Raw genomic sequence first — 24565 nt, 5'->3', positions numbered from 1 at the left:
GTGCCGTCGACGCCTTGTCGTCTTCTTGGCTCCTTGAGAGCGGCCGTGTGTTTGCGACGCATGTCTTCCAGTGCATCTTCACCTCCTGCAGCTTCGGCCTCGAGCTCAGCCGCATCCAAAAGACCAGCTTGGCCGCTGTCACTAGGGTCGGCAAGCAACGCTGAGAGTGCTGGGCGCAAAGTGGTTTTCTTGATCTCCTCGTTCTCATCCTCGTCCTCCTCTTCCGCATCTTCGTCCGCTTCCAGCTCCTCGTCCGAGTCTTCTTCGTCGTCTGAGGCAACTGCAGCAGCGTCTGCATCCAGACCCAGCTGCTCCCTCGCCTCTTCAGGCACGTAGCCACCGCGACGAGCCACCTCGGCATCGTCGACGAAGGGACTCAAGTGTGGTGGCAGCGTCTGACCAGGTCCGTACGCTCCAGCTGGGAGCAGCTTCCTCGCATTGGCGCAGTCGACAATGTACTGAGGCTGCACAAACACGCGCTTGCCCGCATACCTCTTCATGCCGCCTGCCGGCACTGGTCGGTCGATGATGTGATGTGTGATCCTAGCGTCGTCCTCGTCCAACGCACTGCCTGCACCAGCCACCATGTCCCATCCGATGCGCCCTGGCAATGCGCCGAAAGATCGCAGAACGAACTCGATCACAGCGCGTGGGCACTCTCGCGAGATGTAGAAAACGTACGGTGTGAACAATCCATGAGCTGCGCCTTCGCTTGCTGCCGAAGCCGCCTGAATCTCGTCAAACGTCGTTAGGTGGCCTGCTGATTCCTGCTCTTCGGTCGATTTCGAAGGCTGCTCAACAAACTTGTCCTCTTCCTCCACCGCTGCTGATGGCACGTCATCCGCCTCGCCATCCTCGTCGGCGTTGGGAACAATGTTGCCCGACTTGGAGATGGCCTTAATCTGCTTCTTGACATCCTTGGCCGATACCTTCTTGCCTGAGGCGGTGATGACAGCCGAAGACGACGAAGCAGCTGTAGCAGCGTCGCGGCTGGCTGCCGAGACCGACGTATTCTCGCCGCGCAACACTGCAGCGCTGGCTGAATCGAGACTGAGAGCGCCAAAGCCAGCAGCCTGCTCGTCTTTGGCCGCGTCGAACCTGGGCGGGTAGACGAGGTTCTCATCGGTATAAAGCTTGAAAAGCACAAATCCGAGAAGGGTCTGGTAAAGCTCGAGGAAGGTGTACATGATGCGGAAGTCAATGTCCGAAGGAATGTGCTGGGTAAAAAGGTAGGGTACGAGCCAAGTGATGGTCTCACCATGGACTTCGGCCTGGAAGTAGATGCCTTTGATGCTGAGGAAGACCTTCTTGAGCGCCTTGGTCTTCATCACGTATAGCTGCCACTCGGCACACAGGCGCGAGCAAGTGGCGATCACGTCGGCGGACACCTTGTCCGTGGCTGGCAGATTGGCGAAGAGTGTCAGCAAGGAGAGCGCATCATCAATGTCTTTGAGCGAGTCTCGGAATGTCGGGTAGCGCTCTTTGATGATGTGGTCCAGGCGGTACGTAGGCTTGCTCTCGTCGAGGTTCTTGGCGGCGGCCCATTCTCTACGGCCAATTGCACGCGAAAGCTTCTTGGCAAAAGTCTTGTGCTCGCGCAACGACTGAAGCACAGGCTCATGTTGTAAGTATGCAATATCCTTGGCGAAGAAAAAGGTGGTGGGAGCGGTGGAACCCTTGTTGGCCTTACGAACGCTCTTGGGTTGACGTGGGAAGATACCCTTGAGAATACAGAGACGGCGGAAGTCGGCGAGCGTAACCTGGAGCTTCTTGATAGCCTGGTTACGCGTAATGTAGTTTTTTGCCGCGCCCGACTTTCCTTTCTGTTTCATCTTGGCCATCTTTAGCGATTTGTATCAGGTGGCCAGTCGACACTATGAGGTGACGAGTGGGTAATTCGGCCTGGGCGTGTATGTTAAGAAATCCGGTGAACTTGCGGTCCAGAGAGTTGAGGATGATCTTCAGAGGTTTGATCTTCCGTTTATGACGATCCGTCGATTCTTTCGAAGGAAATGCTTCGAAGCTAGGCGTTCGGGATGATGGACGAGGTCAAGGTTCTGATAGACAAGAAGAGCTTCAAGGGTCTGTTTGACTTTGCGTGCTTGCAACCGCTCAAAATGAAATTTTCCTACGAAAAATTTCCCGCTTGCCTTCTGCTTTCTCTGTTCTCACGTGACGAGTCGTTTTCCGAGACCCGAATCTTCTCTTCACATGCACCGGTTGCTAAGTCGGACACGCCACAACTCGCCCCTCGTGACTTGAAATGTTAACACAACACTTTCTTCGGACTCTCACGTCGGCAGACGCGTGACACACGAATTCACGATTCACGATTTGCGTGTTCCTTAGTCCAGCATGCAAGGCAGAAGCACAGCTTCGGCTTGTGCGTCGAGGTTCGACCATTCATATTCCCTTGCCATATCCTCTGTGTACGCTTCTCTAAATCATCGTCAGCTGACTCTCGACCGCCGCGTCGTGTCATACGTCCACTGCCCAACAACAAAAGTAGCCAAGTACATACGTGGTATACTGTTAGTTCGGGCAGGTGTTGGGAATTCGTCGCGTGCTTTGCTGCGCTACGCGCGAAAGAATGGTGACTTTGAAGCGCACATACCTTGTATGAGACTAGTTGAGTACAAAACAGGTGAGCCCAAGAGGGAAATCAATGAATTCAGTCACGAGTGCGGAAGAGCCGAGGTTGAGACGAGCAGTGTCTGACGAGATGGTTGGCGGAAACGCGCGCGCAAGCGTTTGCACTGCATTTTCGTGAGCCGTCCGACGCCGTGCATGTCCTGGATGCTGTGGAATTCGAACCACTGCAGCCGAGACGATCTGCGTCGACCGAGTCAATCAATACAGCTGTGTTGTTATGTGTTGGTCCTTTTCTTCACGCCTTTGTCTGAGTGTTGTTCATTCTGCACTCCCCAGAAGCCTCGTTGGCTTCGACTGTAGTGACAACCCCCATCAAAAGTGTGTGCCTGGCTGTGCCTATGCACTGATGCAAAGCTTCTGCAAGCACGAGGCTGCGGCACGCCAGAGGAGCCAGCCCCCTAACTTATCTTGCACCCACTCGTGACGAAGTTAGTAGATGACTCTGTGCCCAATTCCTCATCATGCGACCGACAATAATTGCTTGATCGTTTGCCAGCGTCGGTCTCCAGACGCTTGGGCTCGTTGGTCTAGCCCAGTCCATCTTTCGTTTGATCGTCTCCTACTCCTACTCTTTCTCCTCCTTCTCATCCCTACTTACCACCACGTTCTCTCCTCTCTGCCTTCCTAGCCCCAGCATACAAATCTCTCACCCTCGTCACTCTTTTGACATCACAGGCTTGCTCTTCCTCTCTTTTCGCGTCTTCTTTCGTTTCGTATTCTACTCAGCCTTCTCGCAATCGCATTGCCAGCATCGGTTACCTTTGCACCATCCACCGCCACGTCAAAATGAAGTTCTCGCTTGCTGCGCTTGCTCCCTGGGCCGTTTTTGCCTTGACCAGTGTCTCGTCCGTCGCTGCCGTGCCCCGCCACGCTAAACGACAGTCGAGCTCGTCCACTACAGCTACCGCTCCATCGCCTCTTACGCCCAGCACGACCAACGAAGGGTCGCCGCTGTTGATCCAATGGGATACCACCACCAGCCAGGCATGGAAGAGCATGGAGATCAAGTTTATGACCGGTTCCAATCAAAACATGACCGAGCTCTACACGGTTGCCACGGACGTCGATGGCACCTCGTCCGGAGCTGGCAGGCTTCTTTGGACGGCACCCAACGTCTCGCCTAACTCGGGCATCTACTTTTTCCAGTTCACCCACGGCGGCGAGGACCCAACTTGGACGACGCGCTTCGCCATCGCTGACTCGAACGGGGCTGTGACGTCGCCCCCCAACGCTAGGCAGCCCGAGGGACCTGCGATCCCATGGGGCACAGGCAGGATCGTATCGGGTGCCGCATCGGCTGGCTCTGCATCTAACTCTTCGTCGTCCTCTGCCCCTGCCTCTACCTCTGCCTCTAGCTCGGTTGACTCGACTTCTGCCTCCTCGTCGTCCTCTGCAACCAGTGCAAGCTCGCCTACCTCTGCCAATCAGTCGAGCACCTCGGGCCCTAGCTCGAGCTCGAGATCGAGCTCAAGCCCCAGCGCTTCTATCACTTCCGGAAGCTCGAGCAGCTCGAGCTCGTCAGCTTCCATCGTCATCCGTGTGGGTCCCGCTGCCATGATCGGTTGCGTCGTTGCTGTGCTTGCCGGATCTATGCTGGTCTGAGCGCTTCAGACCGACGTTCGTCGTGATGCTGCAATGGTTGTCCCTGCTGAGCTCAAGTATCCGGTTTTACTACATGTATGGTGACAGCCAGTACAGGCGAGCTCGTGTTTTTGCATACCTTTCTCGTCTATTCTCCTCCGTAAACAGTCCTGTCATGTCGACGCCATCACGCTGCATTGGCTGCAATAATCTGATACGGATCAAGCATACAGAGAAGGCTGTGTGGTCGAGTGTGTGATTGGTAATATCCGGAAAGAGGCAAAGGAGCTCTGAGGCAGTTTTCTGTGAAAGTCGTTGAGGTTTTATGCTGGCAAGTCCGCACGCTACTGCCTCCGAATATCGCCGATGGCGTCAATCGGAGCGGAGTGCCACGTCCGAGTGGAATTTTTTGGCGTGCGTTACTGCAAATGCCGAAGCTGATCGGATTTCTAAGCTTTGGAGCTTTTGCAGGAATTAGAGCGTAGCTCGATTTCGGACATAACACGTAAGCCTGATCATATGTGATATCCAGTCGACGCCTCTCGTCCCAGACGGACACAGATCAATCTGAATCATGAATTACAGTAAATCCATTATGACGCAGCTCACTCTAAGTCAAGTAGTAACCTCGCAGACCAGGCGCTTCAGGAGTTACGAAAGCCCGTCTTGCGTAGCAAGTGTCAGATGCAGAATATGAGTCTGCTGCTGAAGTCCAACATGAATGGCATGTCCAAGCAGATGTTTTCGGGGTTAACATGTCGACAAAAAAGACCATGGACCTGTGGACTATGGACGTTGGGGAGATAAGTTATGAGAAAACGTGCGGTTTTTCCGACGTTTGATTCAAGATTCACGATTTGTACAGTCGTGAGTCCTTTAACGGTCAAAAAGCCCAACAAGAGCGACGACGATTCAGGGCCAAATTCCCATCCTATTTTGTCAAGCCCTGTGACAAACAAACGGCTAAAGTTATCGTGTATTTAAATCGCAGTGCTGACACACACCTCGAATCACGCATGCCGCAGATAAGTTACCCAGCAACGATAGGAAACTTCGCTGTAGAATCACATGGACAGCAGGCTCGAGTTTAGCTACTGAAGTCGAGATAACTTAGGCACACAAGCCCTGAGCGCAAACCACATGTGGACATGGCAAATAATCGAGCACGAAGAAAAGAGCCCAGGTGAAATGACGTGCGATCGCTGGGTCCGGAGTTGCCATGCTGGTTGATTTTTTTCGGCATGCCAAGCGGTCCGGTCGCCTTCTAATTGGATCCTCCGATACCGAACAGCCGGGTGATGGTGTCGAGGGCTGAACTGAGCCAGTAACAGCATACAAGACACACATGACCCGAACTCAAGCTTTTCCTCTCTTGCCGCATTTGCTCTGTGGACCGCTGACCACTCATGACTGTCTGTGCACAATCACAGAAAAAAAATCGTGAATAATGAGTGAAATCACGAATCAATCACGAACCGTGAATTAATATTGTCGAGATATCGCGTTATATTTGTTTGACAACCTCATAGTTAAATTGGCATTCCGTCTGTGGTCGCCTGCGGCTGCGAGCCATCACAACGTGTTTCGCAAAGTGGCCCATTCGCAATTCGGTTCGTTGCCGTGTAACGCAGTTTGTGCCCAGCCTGCTCTTGACTCAATCACCGTCTCGCGATTTTCGATTCGACATTGCCCTCTGCCCGACTGCCTTGGCACTCCACTGAACCGACCATCGTGATTCGTGATTCGTGATTCGTGATTGGCATCATCGCTCTGGCTAGCCTCGTTCAGCCGCTGGCTCGCTGGTTTCCTTCTGTTCTTTCGCTTTGTTCTTCAACGGCTGCGTCGGCATATGCTCTTCCCGGCTTTGTGTCCCCCGCCACCTTCCCCCCTTACCTTCTGCCGCCCGCCTTGTACGTAGTTGGTTAGTTGACACGAGCTGCCTTTTTTCTTCGCTTCGCTTGCCATCGAGTTAGTCTAGCAACATCCAACCGTCGTCACTCAACGACAACGTGATCCTCCACCTCTGCTCGCCAGCCACACATCTAGTTGACATTCAATTGTTCCCTTCCGCTCATCTCTATCTTTGCTTGATCTACCTCGTCGCCTCGGCTTCTTTCCCCCCCTCAGACTTATCGCACGCGACACTTGGTATCCTCCCGAGGCTTCTGGTGCTCCCTACAACACGTCGTTCAATCGCGCCGTACCTACTTGACTTCCTACGCAGCCACCCACTTAACCTCTCAGGCCACTCCTCTCCACTGCTCAAATCAAGCCGCTTTCTTTTTGCATTCGAGTCGATGGATGAATCCCCGTTCCTGATCGGCTTTAAGGACATCGGCTATCAGCTCACCTTCCTTGTGGGTCTCCGGTCATCTTGTTTGAAACCGAATTTTTTGCTTTGCTGCTGCTGCAACCGTGCGGAGATCGAGATCCACACGACACTCAAGGTACATCACAAGGCACACCAAATCACCGCCTGCACGCTCGTGTAGCTTGGACTAGACAGCATCTGCAAAGACTGCGACGTTGTCTCCTCTGTACTCTTTGCGACTCACACTCCCAAAGTGACACTATCATCAAACGGCCACATTTCCAGGCGAGCCCTGCCTGAACGTCGCCTCTGCGTGCTTCTCATCCTCGTCTATCTTATCTAAAGTTGTCCTCCCTCATCGTCCTTGTTAGTCGCCACAGTGTCGGTGATTCTCGTGTTATCGTCCGCCCAAGATGCTTTCCTCAAAGCCCATGGATCCCATCATCCAACATTCCACTCAGCCCGACCAAGTTCGCAACGGACCTGACTTGGTTCATCTTGATACCAAAACTAATCAGATGACGCTCCGCGAGGACTCGACCGCTCCAGGCTACCGTGCCGTTCATAGCCAAGCAGTCAACGAGTCAGCTTCCGTCTCTTCCTCTGACAAACCCACACTCGTTCCAAGCAAAGGCACGTTCAACATCTCTTCTCCTTCTCAGATGGCATCTCCAGTGTCGACCGGCGGTCTTGATGCTGCTCCGCGCATCGTTTCGGGCCCCGTTGATGCCATCACTGGCCCGAGCGCCTCAGCCGCTAGGATCCGCTCCGACAATCTCAAGCTGATGGGTCTCAGCGAGCGTGCCGACCATTCGGGTGTTGCGACGCCCATTGGAACGGGTGGTACTTCTATTCATCTGCCTATCAATGACGACACCTCAGGTGCAGTTTCGCCCGTCTCGAGTGGTTCTCAGAGTCAATCTCGCTCAGCCCTCAACAAGGTTCTGAGCGGTGCGATGACTGGAACCTCTTTCCAGCCCGTCCAAGGCGCCGGTGCTAGCGGACTTGCTTCTGCTCGTGGGGTTGATGCCTCCAACGCCGATACCACGGGGACGCCGCCTCAGTTTATCTTCCCCAAGCTCGGCTCGCGGCGCAACACTGAGCGCCTCGGTAGCAGTGGCGGACGCAAGCAGGGGGAAGGTGGCAGCGGCACTGCCTCACCGTCCGACAATGACGGCGGCAAGAAGAAAAAGGACAAGGAGCACTCAGGTCACCACAACCCCCTCACCGATCTGCGCAAATTCCTGCAAAACCACATTGGACACCACAATATCGACTCACGAAGCGACAGCAGCCGCTCTGGTATTGCGACGCCCAAGCGACACGGCAAAGATTCGCCACCGCTCGGCGAGGACCACGCGCACTTGGCCAAAAAGTACGGCAAATGGGGCAAGGTCCTCGGCTCTGGTGCTGGAGGTACAGTGCGTTTGATCAAGCGGTCAAAGGACCATACCGTCTTCGCCGTCAAGGAGTTCCGTCAGCGCAGAGCAGGCGAGAACGAAAAGGAGTACATCAAAAAAGTCACGGCTGAATTTTGTATCGGCAGTACGCTGCATCACATCAACATCATCGAGACGATCGACATCATCTCGGATCATGGCCACTACTACGAAGTCATGGAGTATGCTCCTTACGACCTTTTCAGTGTCGTCATGAGCGGCAAGATGTGTCGCCAAGAGATCTACTGCGTCTTCCGCCAGATCTGCGATGGTGTCGACTATCTCCACTCGATGGGTTTGGCGCACCGCGACTTGAAGCTCGACAACTGCGTCATGACTACAGGTAACGTCGTCAAACTCATCGATTTTGGTACCGCCACCGTCTTCCACTCGCCAGGCAAGACCAAGGTGGTGGCCACTGGTGTTGTGGGCTCAGATCCGTACCTAGCGCCCGAAGTGCTATCGCAGCAGACGTATGACCCCAGGCTGACCGACGTATGGAGCTGCGCCATCATCTTTCTTTGCATGATTCTGCGTCGTTTCCCGTGGAAGCTGCCGGACATGAAGTCGGACCCAAGCTTCCGACTATTCGTCAACTCGCACCCCGAGCTGTGCAAGGCTCCTCCCTCCGAGCCTGCCAAGAGCCAACCCAACAGCGAAGGTGCAAGCAGACAGAGCAGCACGCCTGCGTCTAGTGTTATGGCAAGCCGTGTCACTTCGAGCGAGCACGTTTCGGCGCTGCGCAAAAACCTGGGCATGTCGACCATTGACCCAGTAGTGAGCAGTTCAGATGACAATGGAGCTACGCCACAGATTCGATCGGCACAAGAGGCTGGCTACATGACGCCCCACTCGATCCACTCGAACCCGCACTCGCCTTCGCTGAGCGATGCTTTTGATGCAAACAGGATACTTGGAGGTGGTGACGGCAACGAAGCGATCGCAAGTCCCAGTGCCATGTCTCCTGTTGTCTCATCGCCCACTTCTACGTTCGCTGACGGCAGCGCAGCTGGCGAGGGTGGCAATGAGATAGCCTTTGATGACGTTCGCCCCCACGCGCATCGCAGCGACAGCGTCTCCTCGGCGTCTTCGCAGACCACCTTCACCTCGGGTGCGGCGGACAGCATCTTCCGTCTGCTCCCACGAGAGACGCGCTCCGCACTGTCGCGCATGATGGCCGTTGAGCCCTCGCTTCGCTGCACACTCGGAGACCTTCTGCGCGGTCGTCGATTCAGCGATACAGACAGCCCGCTCACTCGCACACCTGTCATGTCAAGGAGTAACTCGACTGATATGCTCCGCTCGGCGATCGATGGCGCTCACGCACAAGCTCATGTGCGCGATGGGGCAACTTCTCCAACGAGTGCCACCTTTGACGGTATCAGCCGAGACGCTCATGCAGCAGGACTTGGCTCGATCGGCTTGTCCGAATTCGAGGACGACGACGACAAGGGTGACGATTGGTTGAAAAACATTCGTACCTGCGCACACATCTTGAAGGACGGCAAGCCGGGCGAGCAGCCCGACCATCCTCACGTTAAGGTGATGAGCGAAGAAAGTAAGCGCAAACACTCGCTCTTCCACCGCAAAGATTGAGGTGACCCCCAAGCGAAGGAGCTCGATTGAACATAACAAGATGGATACGCATGCATGCACACACACACACAAACACATTTCAGCAAACAGAATCCCAATCACTTGACGCTTTTTGTCGTTGCTTTGACGCAAACGGCACAGTCGTTGGAAATTGTACGACACTCAACGTTGATAAGCCTTGATCGGTATAGAATGGAAATCGCTACGTTCGGACCGTATAACAGAGGCGGGAAGCATCAGTGTGAGAGCGTGAGATTTAGGTGAAATGAGTGTATTAGTACAGTTGAATGAGAGAGAGAGCGTTTGGACGTTGGAAGTTGGGGAGAAGCGGGATCAGATCGAATCAGGTTTAGCGCACTTTCGGTTTTCGAGGATGCCGGTGATGGGATCGATCATCTGGTTCCAGCTTATGGGTAGCATGGGATTGCCGGTGATGTTCCAGCCTGCGCCACCTGGTGTGTCGGAGAGTTGGGCACCTGCTGAAGTTGCGCTCGTGGCATAGATGACACCTAGACTGTTTCCGGCGGTGGACAAGTAGTAGCTTCTAGCATCGCCCAGACTGATTACGGTGGCACGGACAATGTCGCCTGGACGGAAGCAATCGGCGATTTTCACTTTGTCCTTTTCGGTGCTTCTTACGTCTTGCGATCGAACTACGCCTTGAAAGTCGACGCCTTCGCCTTCGCCCGCTGCATGGTTGCCCAGACCGGACTGGACGAAGGTGGATGATGTTGAGGACGAAGATCCACACGGTTGTCCGTCGACGATCAGGATCGACAGGTACGCCTGGCGCGGGGTGACGCGCGTCACTCGCGCAATCACGGTTGAATCAGGTCGCGGTACAACGAACCGATTTTCTACGCCGCTGATAGACACGATCTCCGTCTGAGCAAGCCCAGTTTTTGACTTAGTCGTCTGATTCGGTAATGTCGAAGAGGAAGACGATGACGAGCCAGACAGTGTGCGTGATTCGTAACCGACCAGTGAGGAGAGGATGTAGTCACCTCGTGCGTATGTGCCGAGCCCAAGTTCAAGCTGCGGCTTAGAGGAGCGTGAGACGGACACCGGTTGGCCTGGAAGCAAGAGCCTACCTGACGATGAGGTCGGAGCAGTCATGTCGTATGCTAATACCGTTTCACGTATCGAGGGCGTCGTGTCAAAAGCATTAGTGTACAAAGCACATAGAACGAGTCGACATAAAGATTCAAGAGGGGCGGCGGCGATGTGGTGATGAGAAGTTTGGCTTATGTAAGCCATGATTGTGGAGTAAGTTATGTCAAACGCGGACGCAGAAAAAACCCTCGTCTTGCGAAAATTCACCTGTGTAAGGGTCCGCGTTGAGCTGTGTGAAACTTTTTGGTGGAAGCCACAGTTCGAAGCGTTCTCAAAATATTTTTCGAAAGTCGTGAGTTGACAGCGTAACTTAGCTACCTCGTACAGCTGCTCAATCACCGCGAGCAGGCACAAACTTGACTATCTCACCAAGTCTTCTCAACACCACTTATCGACCCCCTCACACACTCTACCGAATACCCGGACGCAATTCTCGAAGCAAGGCTAGAAGATCAGATCTACGCCTGACCTTAAAGAGCTTCAAAGCTCACCTACTCATCGCCACCAGTAACCGCCAGCCAGCGAGCGAGGAAGCGTACTCTAATCATGCCGGCCAAGTCCAAAACCAAGAACAAGTCAATATGGCGTTCCGAAAACGCACAGCACTTCCAGCTTGTCCATCGATCGCAGCGTGATCCGCTGATCAACGACCCAGATGCAGGTGCACACGTGCTGCTCTCGTACGACCCGGCCAACCAGTCGCGCGCCAAGGGCAAGACGAGGGCAGAGCTCGAAGCTGATGCGTCCGTCATCCGCGACAAGTACGGCAAACCCATCAGGAGTAACATCGGAGAAGCGGCCAACTACGGCATCTACTTTGACGATTCAGAATACGACTATATGCAGCATCTTCGACCCATCAAGGATGACGAGAATGTCAAGAGGGGAGGAGAGAATGTCGACGAAACGGTCGACACCATCCTCGTTTCTGCAAATGCCGGTAGCAAGGGGAAGACAAAGGGAAAAGAGAGCTTCGCCTTGAAGGATCGAGATGCCCAAGCAGTCAACAAGGAGCCTGCTCTGAACTTGCCAGCGTCGGTACTGCCTTCGCAAAAAGAGATGCCATTCAGCTTCACCTCGCATCTCGCCGTCGAACCATCATTGCAAGGTTTTCAACCGGATATGGACCCACATTTGCGACAAGTGTTGGAGGCGCTGGACGACGAAGCGTTTGTGGATGATGATCTGGACGACGACTTTTTCGGCGAGGTAGTGCAGGATGGCGAGTGGGATGGCGTGGTCCGAGAAGAAGATGCGTGGAGAGAGCAAGCGCCCGAAGGCGACGAAGCTATCTGGGCTGATCCAGCGACACGAGCAGAAAACGAGTTGGAGCAGAACGGCGCCGAAAACATGTCGCTCGAAGCACGAGTGGCCTTGTTCAAGAAGCAGCAGGAGCTTGCACGCAATGCTAAGCCATCATCGGACGACCCAGCGCAAGATAGCGACGAAGATCGAGACCAGCTTGCATCTCTTCGAGGTGGATCAAAAGCAGGTACCATGTACACGGTTGGCGGCTCTGTAATTGGCAAAAAGGGTCGTCCCGGTGCGCTGGCCAGAAGGGCAGCAAGCACCAAAGCTCCATCAATCGGGGGTGGCAGTACTGCTTGGTCGATGAGTTCCTCTGCCATGTTCCGCAACAAAGGCCTCACCGATCTCGACGACCGTTTCGCCCAGCTTGGCCGTAAGTATGGCATTCGCGAAGATTTTGACCCCTCGCTCGAGTCGCTGGAGGATGAAGAATTCGTGGACTCGGACGGCGAAAAGGCAGGCGAAGAAGTGACACGCCAAGACTTTGAGGGTATCATGGACGATTTCCTCGCCAAGTACGAGACCAAACACGGAAAGCTTCGCGAAGCACTCGGTGGTGTCGACTCGACCTCAGTGGAAAAGCTGAAGATCTTGCGTCAGGCGCTCGGCAAAGCGCGCATCAACGGAAAAGAATGGGAAGGAAAGGATCTCGACGAAGGCAAAGGAGAAGGAGACCTTGGCGATTACGAAGACTATGAATCGCCTGACGAAGAGATCGTTGATCCGGTACCTCGAAGTCACATGCGCGAGAAGTGGGATGTCGAGACAATCCAATCTACCAAGACGAATCTCGAGAATCATCCGCGCACTATCTCAGCGAAAGAGAGTGTATTTGGCGGCAGCAACGCATCCGCCTTCCGCCCCGGCAGTGTCGCTGGCGGCAGCGCGGTCAACAGGAACATGCTGGGTAACGGTATGGCACCCAGCATGACGAGCTACACCAGCCAACGTCCGTCAGCCTCTGCTTTCCTCAACGACGAAGAGAGGCTGCCCAAGATTCGCATCAACCCGCGTACTGGATTCCCCGAGATCGTCGGCTACTCGAAACCTCGTGGTGTCAACGGCAAGAAGGCGTCAACCTCTGAAAAGCTCTCACTCGATCAAGAGCAAGAAGATGATGGACGCGGACCCCCTTCCGAAAGCGACTCGGGCTCGGACACCGAAGACGGTGAGGCCGGCGGATCGGACTATGACTCGGACGCAACAGAAGGTGGCGAGTTGGCAAGACGTATGACCACCATCGCCGTGACCGCCAAACGCGATCGCAACGAGAGCAAGGAAGACCGCAAGGCACGAAAAGAAGCTCTCAAGGCGAATAAAAAGGAGCGCAAGGAGCGCAAGATGAAAACCAAACAGGCGTTCGCTAGCGAAAAGAAAAAGCAGACCAAAGCGGAGAGGGGCCGGAAGGAGACCGAGGGAGGACCTGCTGGTATGCGATTGTTATAGATGACACAAGCTATCGAAATGCGATCCGCCATCATCACCAGACTTCAGTTGCACCATCCACATTGCTTGAGGTCGACCACCTCTGAAGAGGAGCGGCAGAGACTTCGGTCAACCTGAGTGTCGTAAGGGCCAAAGCCCAACACGGTTTGTTGAGTTGTACGTTTCTGTCTACCTTGGCAAGCTTCTGTTAGCCAAATGTGTTACACTCGTGACTCACGACTCATGACTCTTACACGGACGCACGTGACGCGAGACAAAAAATGTCTGTTAAGTCGACATACCGAAATGGGGTCAAGAGTGTGAAGGGTGTCGCGAAATGGACCCTGAAGATCGTCATCTGACGCCCGTTGTAGTCGAGCAACTGACTGCTCAAGTGCGGACCTAAGCATCGAGGAACGGCGATTCAACCTCCACCGATTCACAGACACAGAATCACGAATGCGGCACGCGGCACACTGCATCAAAGCAACAGCTCATGTCGTGCTCCACACACAGAGTGAGTCACAAGAGTTGCGCGGCCCCTGCATCGGTCCCACGTCCTCCCCGTTCCTCCTCCTCTCGATGAACCATCATCACAAACTTAAAACTTCAACATTAAGCTTTACCTCAAAATAGAAGTTGTTGTTTAGAGAACCATGAAGCTCACTATTCCCATCGCAGCGGTAGCAGTTGCACTCACCTCGGTGTCTGCTCTGCCTGTTGAAACCAACGGCGGTGTTCAAGATGTCATCTCGACAGGTGGATTCGCTGGATCGCTCTTTGGTGGCTTCGCTTCTTCCTTACGCGACATGTTTGCAGCTCGTCTCGTGCAGACCTCTGCCACCGAGGAACCGTACTGGACAACCGAACTGGGTAAGCAGCTGCTCTGGTATCGAGGCATCCACTTTATGGACCTGACCGACACACCTGAACTCGGACAACTCAATGCCGCTCGTCTGCAAGCCGAGGGAGCCCCGCTCTCGTTCACACAAGCCTCCAAGTTCCCATCGAAGCTCGCACACAAGTCTCAACTCAAAGCCGTCTTTTCGCACATCTCGCAGGAGGGACCTCGCAAGCACTTGGAAAAGTTCACATCGTTCCACACACGCTACTACAAATCCGAAACGGGACGTCAATCGCAAGCATGGCTCTTCAAGACAGTCTCTGACCTGGTCAAAGACCACTCTTCTTTCATCAAGGTGCAGGAATTCCCGCATCCCTGGGGTCAGAACTCGATCCTGCTCAAGGTCAAGGGAACCAACTCGACGCTGACCGCTTCCAAAGGAGTGACGATTTTGGGAGCTCACCAAGACTCCACCAACTTGTTCCCCTTCTTTGCTGCTCCGGGCGCCGACGATGATGGTTCGGGAACCGTGACGATCATTGAAGCGCTGAGGGTGCTGTTGGAGGAGAAATGGCGGCCGGAGACCGACGTTGAATTCCACTGGTACTCTGCCGAAGAAGGAGGCCTACTAGGCTCCCAGGCTGTTGCGCAGTCGTACGAACGTGCCAATACCAAAGTACATGCCATGCTCCAACAAGACATGACCGCATTCGTTAAACAAGGCACGCAGGAAACCGTCGGGCTCGTCGCCGACTTTGTCAGCACTCCTCTCACCCAATTCATCGCCCAACTTGTGGATGAATATCTGCACATCGGATACACCCACACCAAGCTCGGCTATGCTGGCTCAGATCACGCCAGTTGGACCAAGATCGGCGCCGACAGCGCGTTTGCTATCGAAGCTACGTTTGAAAATAGCAACTTGAAGAGGATCCATACCACGAGCGATACGTTCGACTACCCCGAGTTCAGCTTCGATCATCTCATGCAGTTCGTTAGACTCAGCGCTAGTTTTGTCGTCGAACTGGCCGGCTGGAGTGACAAAGCTTGATTGTCGGGTATAGAGTCGAGATCATTACACGATTTTAGACTGAAATGCTCAAATGCTCGATTGCTAGACACACGATCCGCTTCCTTACGCCGAAATCGCAATTGTGGACGCACGACGATGAGTAGATTGTGTAACAAAGCGAGACTTGGCCCACTGAACACAAGATTACAAGATTCGAGTGTATGGATGGGAGACATGTCCGGCATGGCACTCATCCGCGAGCTTCGAGCGCCATCTGCTCCTGTACGTCTTCGAGCGTCATGTGCCGCTTGGACCAATCTGCCAGCTCGTGCTTTGCGATGCTACCGGACTCGCCCTCGTTGCCATCCCACGCGGTCGACATGAGACTTGGTTCCTGTGGATGCCAGCTCACGTCTCGTACTGTACACACCGCCCCGCCGCCGCTACCTCTGTGACCTCTTCCTGGTCTTGCGCGTGTCGCGCTCGCCAGTGGATTTTCGAAGCTGGCTTCCGAGTTGTGACTCGACACGTGTCGAATCGGATGCTTCCTCTTGAACCACGGTAGAGGTGGTGCAGATGGATCCGAGGCCAGACCAAGGCCGCTGAATATATCTTGATCATCGTCTGCCGATTCGCCGTCTTCCTCGCTTCCCGGTGGTCTGTATGCGTGGATCTGATTGGCTGGATCCTTCTCCTTATACAACGGTCGCACTTTGGATCGATCCAGCACCTGAGCAACCGTGCCGTCAAGGTTCCAAATGTGGATTTTGCCATCGGCACTGCCACTGTAGATATACTTTTGACCTGTCGTCTCAGCCGGCGAGAAGTGACACCGGATCAGAGTCTTGAGCACTGCATGTCCGCGGTACGTCATAACGGAACAGTCTTTTGGATGTGCCTGGAAGCGTGGTTGCCTGTACAACATGTTGCGGTAGTCCCAGTTTCTCAATCCATAGTGAAGGTGCGTCATGTTATTGAATTTGGACGAGCTGTGCATCATGCGCAGATCCCACAAGCGACAGGACTGGTCTTTGCCGTTCGAGATGCAGTACCGACCATCGCCTTTCGGCGAGACATAAGTGATACCTTCCGTATGACCCATTAGTACACCCGCTGGTTTTCCGCCAGACAGAGAACGACGATCCCACACCTTGACAAACGAATCATCCGAGCCCGAGATGAGCACGTTCGAGGATGCAGCGTCGGCAAATGCGACCGCGTTGACATCATCCGAGTGACTTTCGACTCGAAGCACACGACGACGAGCCTCAATGTCGTAGACGTACATGTCGCCAAAATGTGCACCTGCAACAATCTCGCGTGAGTCACCAGAGAACCGAATCGACCAGATCTGTAGGAAGTCAAATGAGGAGCAATATCAAGTCAATTAGTTGACCGGCAGGAGAGAGATTTAGTGGCTAAGGCGAAACCCAATCCTGGCCAAGAAAAAAAAGGGGGAAGGGGGAAGGAAATCTCTTACCGCTGAGCGCCATCTTACCCCAGTATCGTCGTCTCCTGTATTACTGAAATCAAGCATGACCTGGTGATCACTCGACATTCTTCCACCAGTATCAAGAGTTTGCTTGGTAGGTACAAGATGCACGTAGGGGGTGATGCTCGAATAAATCATCCACTGATTGTCAGGGCTCAGATTGGCATCCGTGATGGTCCAATTGCCCTGCCTGCCTTGGATGCTCTTGATCAAGTTGAGCGAGGTGTGCTGTGTTGCGCCTGCAGAACTAAAGAACCAGCTGTTGCGATCGCGTCGTGGCCCGTCGTCGTACACCTGAACAGTCTTGGGGCCTGCCAAGGTAGTGTCGTACATGTGCACCCGGAAGTCCTGTGTGCAAGTGTAGAAGAAGGAGGAGTCTTGCGAGTACTGCCCGCAGTAGACACGTGCAGGGTACGAGGCAACGACGGTGCCGTTGGTGTTGGGCACAAACGAGGCCATGTCGGCTTTGGAAATACGGCGACGAGCGTACTTGCGCTCCTGGATGAGGTCGACCATATTGATGCTTTCCGCAAAGGCAGATGGAGCCGCATCGAGGGGACGTTTTGGTTGACGGCCAAATTCACCACCGAGCGCCAGCTCTTGACCGGATCGAATTGGCTCAGTCGTTGGGTCCCAGAAATTGGCCATCTGTGTGGAGCGGGCCATGTGATACCAGTTGTCCTCGTCTTCCTCATCGCCATGATCATCATCATCGTCCTCAAACTCACCTCTGTCGATTGCGTCTGCAGCGTTAGCAACAGCGATGAGTCTCTGTAAGCCTGTGATACCGATCCCGCTGAAAGCTCGCGCTATGGACTCTCTTGCGTTAAGATCACTGTCGTCTTGCCTGTTGCTCTCGTCGTCGTTGGATGTGTCCAGATGCGCACGCAAGAGATCGCGAATATCGATCGTGAGACTCTGTCCGCGTCGAAAAGGCGATTCGTCATCTTCTTCGTCGTCTTCATCGTCATAGTCACTTTCGTCGTCATCCTCTGCCATTTGAATTTCAAGACCGCCGGCGTCTTGGATGAGGTCTTGATAGACCGAGCCGCCTTGGTCTGACGGAATATACTCCGTGTCTTGATCGTCATCGTACTGCGTGCCAAACGAATTGCGCGCCTCTGCTTGCGCTACCATCCGTTCTAGAGCGTCTTGAAGTAGGGTGTCTTCGGCTTCGTCGTCTTCGTCATCTTCGTCATCTTCGATATAGTCGCTGTTGTCCTCCATCAGCATCTCATCGTATAGATTGATCCCAGATGAAATGTTCTCGGCCTCGACGTGGCGGGCGTAGGGAAACCGGCCCGACATGCTTCAGGCGATTGAGAGAACGATTTAGTGCTGTCGAGCTGGTCGGCGGAGTCCTGCTCTGTTACTGAAAATCCGAATTACTGCGGACCTGGGATGAGCTGTCACCGTGAGAGTCAAAGAAGGAAAGAGGTAGACACTAAATCAGGTAGAGTCAGTCACTCGTGAAGATTGAGCCATTCGTGATTGTGAATGTGATGTGTCCTATGAAGTTGTAAAGGGCAAAAAGTCACTACCAAGAGCCACGAGCTGCACCCCCACTCACGACTTATGTGACTTATTCAAAGTGCTCAGTGCGGCCGCTATCTGAGTTAACTAACGTTAGTGCTAGGTGGAGGGAGGCTAAACGCCGGCGAGAGCGATATTCAAGATTCGTGATTGTTAATTTCGCACTCATGACTCGTGCTGCGCTCCAAAGCTGGAAGAGGCCTCAGCGCTTCGAACCGTGGAAAGAAGAGTCACGAGAGCAGCAGGACTCCCGGACCTCGGGGTCTCAGCTCAGACGGGGTATACCTTCGTCACGTTAAGCTGCATCTGCGCGGCGACCGAGGCAAATTGTGCTGAACGCCATCGGTATAAGACTCATCAAGTCTCAGATACAAATCTGTTTCCGCTCAACATGCTTCCTGCCCGCACCGACAGCCTTCGGCTTGTTGGTTGCAATGCAACGGAAGGACCAACCTTCAGAACACAGACGGCACAGTGCCAGATTGAGGTATATAATAAAGGTGGTGCTGGGTCAGAAGAGTCGAAGCTCCCATTTTCCCAGCTTTTGCAAGGACGTCGTTTCAACAATCCATCTGCCAGATTAGACTCGTGACTACAGAATGCCGCAATGGCCGAAACATGATAATTGAAACGAGAAGCCCGTGAGACTAGGAGAGCCACCAGACATGCAAGATGCTGGCAAGCGCTTAGTTCTCAGCCTCCTCCTGGTCGTACGAGACGTTGAAGAACTTGATCTCGTAGCCCTGCTTGGAGGTGGCGACAACACGGAGCCAGTCACGAAGCTGCTGCTTGCGCAGGTGCTTCTTAGTCAGGTACTTGAGGTAACGCTTCGAGAAGGCAACGTTGGTGTTGACCCAGATCTTGCCTTCACCTGTAATAGCAAAGAATGCGCAAAACGTTTGCAACGATGGACGAATGCAGAAACGCAAAGGTCGATATCGAGGACGAGAGAGCTTACGTCAGCCTTCTCCAACTCGAGTGCGCGATGCGATCTTTGAAAGGAGTAGCCAGGGGAAGATAAAGCGAAGAGCTTGGAGCGAGCCGAGACGAGGCGAGACAAGGTGATGCTCGTCAAGGAAGAAAGATAGAGCCGAAGAAGAGGTATGAGTGGGCCTCAACGTGGATTGAAAAGTATGCAAAGGAACCATCTTGAGATCATCGTCATATGAGGAGATCTCTTTCCCTGTTCCTGTACAACCTTCGTCACGCTGAGTAAGATCCCATCTTGAGTCGACGTGATTGGACAAAACACACGGGACCATGTCGAGCCCACAATCCATCGTGTTTGTCCGTCATGCTAAACTCTGTTACCTCGTCACACGAACTGATATCTGTTTCCCTGCATCCGATCTGCTACCCGTTGCCCGACTCCCCGAATTCTTCGCCCAATATGTCCGTCCTGAGTATCAATACTTACCCTCACGGGTGATCTGAACGTGGTCACCGAGGTTGCCAGCCTTGCCGTCGACCTTGATTCGGTCGTGCAGGTACTTCTCGAAAGCGGCGGCGTCAAGGATACCGTCGTTGGCGGGGCCCGAGAAGTCGATGAAGAACTTGTGGGCGGTCTTGCCCTGCTTGGCGCTAGCCTTGGTGGTCTTCTGAACAGCCATTTTAGATGAAAGCCTACTGGTGATATCAGCAAAGCGAGATAGAGATGGTGGATAATCAGTAGGCAAGGTGATGTCCACTCTAAGCCGTGTGATGCATTTGGTCCTCCTTCCTCTTTGACCATCTTCATGAGAACTGCTCAGCATAGCGCGACAACGCAAAGCCATGTGCTGCCTCTTCTGTCGCCAAAAAGCCCGTCAACCGTTTTGTTGCCCAAAGTTTTTCTTCTCGCAGAGCAATCTTATAATATTAATACCCATCTGGCTTGAATTCAATCCTTACTAATGAATACAGAAATTGCCTAATCTAAATTATCTTTCCTATCAGTTGCTCTTACACAAATCACGTGCACTTACTTTATACCTCTTTTGATGTCCGTGGCGTGTGGATCGAGCTTTTTATCGGAGATGTTAGACCTTTCTCGTGGCTTTCTGTTTTGCTGACATGGAAATTAGTAAGCAAGTACCCTTCCTGTCGGTTCCGTCAGAAATCGTGAATGTGATTTTAAAAGGTGGAAGAATTTTAGGAACACCGTCTGCGAGAGAGAGCGAGCAAGAAAAAAAAAACTCAAAGCGCAAACCACTTGACTTCACCGTCTGATCGTGACCAAGCCTCCGTGTATTCTCCTCACTCAACCCCAACTCTATACCCTTATCACATTTGTGCTGACACCACTTCAGTACGTATTTTGCCCAATATGGCTCTTCCACTTGGTACCTCCGTCGCCGAGGTGCAAGAGAAGGGCGACTTTATGATCAAGCCCGAAAACTCAGGTCCCAAGCTCAACACCTCCGAGTGGCCTTTGCTGCTCAAGAACTACGACCAGCTCCTCGTCCGCAGCTCGCACTTCACGCCCATCCCTCACGGATGCTCGCCGCTGAAGCGCGATCTTCAAAGCTACATCAAGTCTGGTGTTATCAACCTCGACAAACCTTCCAACCCCTCGTCGCACGAAGTTGTTTCGTGGCTTCGTCGCATTCTCCGCGTCGAGAAGACCGGCCACAGTGGTACCCTTGATCCCAAGGTTACAGGCTGTCTGATCGTATGCATTGACCGTGCGACACGTCTGGTCAAGTCGCAGCAGGGTGCTGGTAAGGAGTACGTTGCCGTGCTTCGCCTCCACGACAAGCTCGAAGATGCCAAGAAGCTCCCTCGTGCCATCGAGACCTTGACCGGCTCCCTGTTCCAGCGTCCTCCTCTGATCTCGGCCGTCAAGCGTCAGCTCCGTATCCGAACTATCTACGAATCCAAGCTGATCGAGTTCGACAACGACCGTCACCTCGCTGTTTTCTGGGTCAGTTGTGAAGCCGGTACTTACATCCGAACGCTCTGCGTCCACCTCGGCCTGTTGCTCGGCGTTGGCGGCCACATGCAAGAGCTTCGCCGTGTCCGTTCCGGTGCACTTTCTGAGAATGACTCGATCGTCACCATGCACGATGTGCTCGATGCTCAGTGGCTCTACGACAACCAGCGAGACGAGACGTACCTGCGCCGTGTCATCCGTCCCCTCGAGTCGCTGCTCACCGGCTACAAGCGTATCGTTGTCAAGGACTCGGCTGTCAATGCCGTCTGCTACGGTGCCAAGCTCATGATCCCAGGTTTGCTTCGATACGAGAAGGACATTGAGGTGCACGAGGAGGTTGTGCTCATGACCACCAAGGGTGAGGCCATTGCGCTCGCCATTGCACAGATGTCGACTGTTGACCTCTCCACATGTGACCACGGTGTGGTTGCCAAGGTCAAGCGCTGCATCATGGAGCGCGACACCTACCCTCGCCGATGGGGTCTCGGCCCCAAGGCCCAGGAGAAGAAGGCCATGATCAAGACCGGTAAGCTCGACAAGCACGGAAAGGCCATCAACGGTGTCACCCCTGACAAGTGGAAGAAGGATTACGTCGACTATTCGGATGCCTCTGCTGCCCCTGCTGCGACCGCCTCGGATCTCGAGCAGGTTGCTGCTGCTACCGCGGTCGAACCCGTCACCCCGAAGAAAGACGACAGCGACAGCAAGAAGCGCAAGCTCGAAGAGACACCGGGCGGAGCAACAGACGGTGAGACTGAGGAGGAGCGAAAGAAGCGCAAGAAGGAGAAGAAGGAGAAGAAAGCCGCCGAGGCTGCAGCAGCAGGCATCGAGACGCCCAAGTCCGATAAGAAGAAAAAGGAAAAGAAGGAAAAGAAGGACAAGTGAGCGAATCGTCTTCCCTCTCGCAGATCTTCCCAGCGCATGTCCCCAACCCGATATAAGGCCGCTTGCTACAAGAGCGAGGCCGACAGACACAGTCTCCGCATCCTGCCGCGCATCGTGGTACAGAGAGGATCGGGTCACACTCGTGCTTCCGTATGTTCAGGTTGCAAGGAAGATTCTTGGATCACACAGTGTCCAAGCGCGCGCGATTGCTACAGGTTTTCAAGATCGACGGTCTAGGCGTTGCGACAATCGTAGCCTCGTCCGATGTGTCTGCTTTGGCATAGCGTTGAGTCTGACGACACGATCCAGATTCTTCAGTCCACCTCTCATCGCTGCATCTTCCCTTTCACAGTCTCTGCTGAGCAGTACAGACAGCATTTCAGCGGCAACCCGCGTATGTCTCTCTCTCTCTCTCTCCGATCCTTTTTTGCTTTCAATTTTGCACATTTCCCACTCCATTCCATTTCTTTCTTTTTTTTTCTCTCTATCTCTCGTGTTGTAGGTATCTCTAAGGTTCACCCTTCTCATCTTGTACTCTAGCATCTTTGAATCGTTTGTCCGTATCGCTCTGTCATATTTGTTTGTCTCCAAGCGCGGAAGTGATTCCAAATTGTCCGTCCGTGGATACATACAAGCGTTTGCAGGATTACGGTGATAAAGAGATGATTCGCTCGATTCTCGCCATGACGGGACGATGATCAGAGATGAGGAAGCCGGCGTCCGCTTCGCTCCAATTGGGCAGTGTACCGAAGGCTCGGATTTTCCATCTGGCTAGAGATGCCCGTGCGGGTCTGTCGTTTTGACGGTTGGTGGTCCGCTTTTCTTGTTTCTGCTGGTTAGTTATGCGAATGTCTCGTGCATGCACTCCGGTGCGGGGCGATGAAGGGGGCAACATCTCGGAATGGTCGAGTTTCGCGTCGTCTCTCGTCTCGTCGAGTACAGCGCCGTTATCGAGGATCATTATGAAGTCGATTCGGTCGTCGATGGCATTTCTCGGTGATGGTTCAAAGTCGGTAAACGTTCGAAGAGGGCCCACAGGCTCGGAGAGTATACCGCCTTTGATCTCTGCGTCAGGCTCAGGACGTGGTGGAAGTTTGCGGCCTGAAGCAAACTTGGATCGAAGCGGGTCCTCGTTGTCTGTCAGAAGAGGAGATTTGCGTCTTGTGGGTAGCGATAAAGCCGTGTCGAGGAACGTCGCGCCGGTCGAGTTGGCCTCGAGATGGTAGTGTGGCGAAACGAGGGTTGACCAGCTACCTTCGTTGCGCGGGCTGTTGAGGTCTCCAATGAGCACTACGAGAGGCTCAGACTGCGAAGGAGGAGACTTTCGCAATGTGCAGAATGCTTTGGTTCGAGCCGAGGCTTTGCGCGCACGCTCGACGATGAGCTCGGACGACTTTGACCGGGCCACGACACCTTGATGATCATAATGTGTCGAAAACACGTGGATGATCTCGTCCGTTGCCAGAAGGCGCAAGCTGACATGCGTACACATCCTCGTTAGTGCTGCATCCCAGCCTACACTACCCACTACGTTTGGCGTGGGAGACAACCAAAAGTGTTCGACGCCGTCTGGCCCAATACCGCCCTGACTTCCGTTCACCCGTTCGAAGGTATCCCGTCTCCAAAACACAGGCACTGCCTCTCCCGCACGATGACCATCATCCCTACCCACACCAGCATGGTCATACTCCTGACCTAGCCACTCTATCAAGTTGCCATACTGTCCATCGAGTACCTCTTGAAATGCGAAGATATCCCAGTTGTTGAACAGCACTACATCGGCTACTTTGGGCCCTCTCAACAACCAACTCCGTTCGCCGTGGTACTTGCGCATTAGGAACGGAGAAGGTGAGTCAATATCATGTGTATCAAGCGAAGCAACCAGCTGCGATGAAGGTCCTGTGCCGAGGCGTGCAACGTTGATCGAGTTCTCGATCGAAGAAAGCATGGAGTGGGTTGAGTCGTAGAGTGTGTCGCGAGAGTAGCGAATGTTGATCGAGCCGATGCTGAGCGCTACACGGCCTTTAGAACGACCATGTTGCGCTGTGTGTAGTTTCTGTGTGGCCATTTCTGATGTCGTTGGTAGAAACATATCGAGGCGCGCAGACGAACAGGAAGCGGAGAAGGGTGCGACTCGACAAAGACCAACCGACACAAAGTCGTAGGTGCGGAAGCGAGTCAAGAGCAACAGGCCAAATGCGAAAGTCACGAGCAGTAGCACTGCAAGCAGACGGTGACACATTGCGACCATATCACTCTTTCACAACGGATGTTGGCGGTTGATCGAATAGATGATCCGGTACAGGGTTTGCTACGTTCCGGCGATACAAGGCCTGCAGCTTCCGCATGAGCCACGTGGGAAGACGTAGTCACGAACAGCGATCTCACATTGAGCTATTTTCCATGTTCACGTCGTACGTTGCAGCCTCCACTCGGAAACGTTGCACAACGCTCGTGGCTTGA

The 24565-nt window shown here is 53.7% G+C and overlaps 10 protein-coding genes across 10 annotated transcripts in view; 5 read left to right on the top strand and 5 right to left on the bottom strand.

Moving 5' to 3' along the window:
• The window catches only part of UMAG_15016 (mRNA-binding ribosome synthesis protein NOP7), a gene marked incomplete at both ends in the record, with an annotated part of 2125 nt that extends 284 nt beyond the window's left edge, over positions 1 to 1841 (bottom strand). The window contains one exon of the mRNA XM_011388552.1: positions 3 to 1841. Coding sequence (XP_011386854.1) covers positions 3 to 1841 — 1839 coding nt within the window. The remainder of the gene's footprint in view (positions 1 to 2) is intronic.
• Positions 1842 to 3438: 1597 nt separating this feature from the next.
• On the top strand, positions 3439 to 4254 carry UMAG_00692 (uncharacterized protein; the record flags this gene model as incomplete). The annotated part of the gene is made up of 1 exon (XM_011388186.1): positions 3439 to 4254. One exon carries the CDS (start codon positions 3439 to 3441, stop codon positions 4252 to 4254), a length of 816 nt encoding a protein of 271 aa, XP_011386488.1.
• A 2703-nt stretch (positions 4255 to 6957) lies between these two features.
• UMAG_00691 (uncharacterized protein) lies at positions 6958 to 9579 on the top strand (the record flags this gene model as incomplete). Its single annotated transcript, XM_011388185.1, has 1 exon — positions 6958 to 9579. One exon carries the CDS (start codon positions 6958 to 6960, stop codon positions 9577 to 9579), a length of 2622 nt encoding a protein of 873 aa, XP_011386487.1.
• Positions 9580 to 9912: 333 nt separating this feature from the next.
• Positions 9913 to 10695, bottom strand: UMAG_11620 (exosome non-catalytic core subunit CSL4; the record flags this gene model as incomplete). Its single annotated transcript, XM_011388494.1, has 1 exon — positions 9913 to 10695. The coding sequence occupies one exon, from the start codon at positions 10693 to 10695 to the stop codon at positions 9913 to 9915; it is 783 nt and encodes a 260-aa protein (XP_011386796.1).
• Positions 10696 to 11238: 543 nt separating this feature from the next.
• UMAG_00689 (uncharacterized protein) lies at positions 11239 to 13446 on the top strand (the record flags this gene model as incomplete). Its single annotated transcript, XM_011388184.1, has 1 exon — positions 11239 to 13446. One exon carries the CDS (start codon positions 11239 to 11241, stop codon positions 13444 to 13446), a length of 2208 nt encoding a protein of 735 aa, XP_011386486.1.
• A 635-nt stretch (positions 13447 to 14081) lies between these two features.
• Positions 14082 to 15320, top strand: UMAG_00688 (uncharacterized protein; the record flags this gene model as incomplete). The annotated part of the gene is made up of 1 exon (XM_011388183.1): positions 14082 to 15320. One exon carries the CDS (start codon positions 14082 to 14084, stop codon positions 15318 to 15320), a length of 1239 nt encoding a protein of 412 aa, XP_011386485.1.
• A 211-nt stretch (positions 15321 to 15531) lies between these two features.
• Positions 15532 to 18081, bottom strand: UMAG_00687 (uncharacterized protein; the record flags this gene model as incomplete). Its single annotated transcript, XM_011388182.1, has 2 exons — positions 15532 to 16632; positions 16780 to 18081. The coding sequence occupies 2 exons, from the start codon at positions 18079 to 18081 to the stop codon at positions 15532 to 15534; spliced, it is 2403 nt and encodes an 800-aa protein (XP_011386484.1).
• Positions 18082 to 18992: 911 nt separating this feature from the next.
• Positions 18993 to 19916, bottom strand: UMAG_11619 (60S ribosomal protein eL22; the record flags this gene model as incomplete). Its single annotated transcript, XM_011388493.1, has 2 exons — positions 18993 to 19177; positions 19724 to 19916. The coding sequence occupies 2 exons, from the start codon at positions 19914 to 19916 to the stop codon at positions 18993 to 18995; spliced, it is 378 nt and encodes a 125-aa protein (XP_011386795.1).
• Positions 19917 to 20611: 695 nt separating this feature from the next.
• On the top strand, positions 20612 to 22102 carry UMAG_00685 (putative pseudouridine synthase CBF5; the record flags this gene model as incomplete). Its single annotated transcript, XM_011388181.1, has 1 exon — positions 20612 to 22102. One exon carries the CDS (start codon positions 20612 to 20614, stop codon positions 22100 to 22102), a length of 1491 nt encoding a protein of 496 aa, XP_011386483.1.
• A 646-nt stretch (positions 22103 to 22748) lies between these two features.
• On the bottom strand, positions 22749 to 24344 carry UMAG_00684 (uncharacterized protein; the record flags this gene model as incomplete). The annotated part of the gene is made up of 1 exon (XM_011388180.1): positions 22749 to 24344. One exon carries the CDS (start codon positions 24342 to 24344, stop codon positions 22749 to 22751), a length of 1596 nt encoding a protein of 531 aa, XP_011386482.1.
• Positions 24345 to 24565: the final 221 nt, after the last annotated feature.

Source organism: Mycosarcoma maydis, chromosome 1 (assembly GCF_000328475.2).
Source record: "Mycosarcoma maydis chromosome 1, whole genome shotgun sequence".
NCBI lineage: Eukaryota > Fungi > Basidiomycota > Ustilaginomycetes > Ustilaginales > Mycosarcoma > Mycosarcoma maydis.
This window is presented reverse-complemented; position numbering and strand designations above follow the sequence as displayed.